Below are 2500 nucleotides of genomic sequence, written 5' to 3' on the forward strand. Positions count from 1 at the left end.
ATGATCTCTCTCTTTCTCTCTTTCTCTCTCTGTCAGAGGAGAGGAGATGATCTCTCTCTTTCTTTCTTTCTTTCTCTCTCTCTCTGTCAGAGGAGACACTAATCCACGTTGCAGTGAGCTGCAACAACAGCGGCCCAGCTCGGGGGCAGTGAGAGTTGGGTGCCTTGCTCAAGGGCACTTCAGCTATGCTTACTGGTTGGGGTTAGACGCAACCCTCCAGTTACAAGTCAGGCATAAAACCAGTTGGCCTGACTGCCTGTAAAGGGTGTAAAATATAGGAGTGTTTGTCTGTAGTAAGATCTAAAATAAGTAGGCTGTGTGTGATGTCAGTAGTAAGATCTAAAATAAGTTGGCTGTGTGTGATGTCTGTAGTAAGATCTAAAATAAGTTGGCTGTGTATGATGTCTGTAGTAAGATGTTAAAAATATCTTACCTGTGTGTTATGTCAGTAGTAAGTGAGTTGGCTGTGTGTGATGTCTGTAGTAAGTGAGTTGGCTGTGTGTGATGTCTGTAGTAAGTGAGTTGGCTGTGTGTGATGTCAGTAGTAAGTGAGTAGGCTGTGTGTTATGTCAGTAGTAAGTGAGTTGGCTGTGTGTTATGTCAGTAGTAAGTGAGTTGGCTGTGTGTGATGTCTGTAGTAAGTGAGTTGGCTGTGTGTATATTGTTAGTAGTAAGACTATTTTACCTGCTCAAGATGCTCCTGGTGGTGATCGCCACGTTTAGCCCATGGTCCACTTTCTGCTGTAATGCAGCCAATCGCAGCTCAAGCTGTTGTGTGGCTCCACCCACAGTGTCCGAGGCCCCGCCTTCCCGATGCAGTCTCTGCACGTGCTCAGTGATCATGTGACTGTGGGCGTGGCATTGCCGAAGCTCCGCACGCAGTTTCTGTGAGGGCAGAGACACATGAGGACTGCATCACACTCCTGTGTGTGTGTGTGTGTGTGTGTGTTTGTGTGTGTGTGTGTTTGTGTACTGTTGTACCTCATAGACAGATGTATTTTCTTGTAGCTCCTCTTCTGTCTCTTCTTCCTCATCCAGATGCATTATGGGAAGCTGCTTTTCCAGCTGCGTCAGACGGTTCTCCAACCAGGAGCGGCTCAGTTCCCACTGAGTCCAAATCTGACACACACACACACACACACACACACACACACACACTACCTGAACCTGACACACACACACACACACACACACACACACACACACACACACATACACAAACATACACGCACATGCAGTAGTGATATAACTAGTTTAATTATATTGTTTTCTACTGGAATGTCCTGACAGGAGGCAAAGCTGCGCAGCGCAATGCAACGTTGAAAGTTCACACTGTCAGTTTAGTATAAACGTTCACTCAACGTTGAGTGAACTTTGGTCTCCTTTCTGTGACTAGCACTAGCTCTGCTACTGTGTCGCTAGCACTAGCTCTGCTATTGTGTCGCTGCACTAGCTCTGCTGCTGTGTCGCTAGCATTGCTCTGCTACTGTGTCGCTAGCATTGCTCTGCTACTGTGAAGGAGAAACATGACACAGCAGAGCCATTTAACAGATTCAGTTGAGACAGAGAGCATGTCATGCTGCAAGACAGTCGCTCGCTCAGCTGTAGTTAGCACTTGGTGTAGCAGGATCCTGTGCAGGAAGGGAAGGGGGAAGAGGAGAGAGGAGGAGGAGGAGAGATGAGGAGGAGGAGGAGAGATGAGGAGGAAGAGGAGAGATGAGGAGGAGGAGGAGGAGAGATGAGGAGGAGGAGGAGGAGGAGATGAGGAGGAGGAAGAGGAGGAGATGAGGAGGAGAGATGAGGAGGAGGAGGAGAGAGATGAGGAGGAGGAGGAGAGATGAGCGAAGGAATGGATTAAGAGGAGGAGGAGGAGAGATGAGGAGGAGAAGAGATGAGGAGGAGGAGGAGGAGAGATGAGGAGGAGATGAGGAGAGGAGGAGGAGGAGAGATGAGGGAGGAAGAGGAGAGATGAGGAGGAGGAGGAGGAGATATGAGGAGGAGGAGGAGGAGGAGAGATGAGGAGGGAGGAGGGAGGAGAGATGAGGAGGAGGAGGAGGAGGAGACGGGAGGAGAGATGAGGAGGAGGAGGAGGAGAGATGAGGAGGAGGAGGAGAGATGAGCGAAGGAATGGATTAAGAGGAGGAGGAGGAGAGATGAGGAGGAGAAGAGATGAGGAGGAGGAGGAGGAGAGATGAGGAGGAAGAGGAGAGATGAGGAGGAGGAGATGAGGAGGAGGAGGAGGAGAGATGAGGAGGAGAGAGGAGGAGGGGAGAGATGAGGAGGAGGAGGAGGAGAGATGAGGAGGAGGGAGGAGGAGGAGGAGAGGGGAGGAGGAGGAGGAGGAGGAGGAGAGATGAGGAGGAGGAGGAGAGATGAGGAGGAGAGATGAGCGAAGGAATGGATTAAGAGGAGGAGGAGGAGGAGGAGAGATGAGGAGAGGAGGAGGAAGAGGGTAGGAGAGGAGGAGATGGCTTGAGGAATGGTTAAGGAGGAGGAGAGA

At 50.4% G+C, this 2500-nt stretch overlaps 1 protein-coding gene across 1 annotated transcript in view; it reads right to left on the bottom strand.

Annotated features, from left to right (window-relative positions):
* The window catches only part of LOC125300150 (nesprin-2-like), a 196189-nt gene that overhangs the window by 76283 nt on the left and 117406 nt on the right, over window positions 1-2500 (bottom strand). The window contains 2 exon segments of the mRNA XM_048251794.1: window positions 686-885; window positions 982-1119. Of these exon segments, the coding sequence (XP_048107751.1) occupies window positions 686-885; window positions 982-1119 (338 nt within the window).

The sequence above is a fragment of the Alosa alosa genome, chromosome 1, assembly GCF_017589495.1.
Source record: "Alosa alosa isolate M-15738 ecotype Scorff River chromosome 1, AALO_Geno_1.1, whole genome shotgun sequence".
NCBI lineage: Eukaryota > Metazoa > Chordata > Actinopteri > Clupeiformes > Clupeidae > Alosa > Alosa alosa.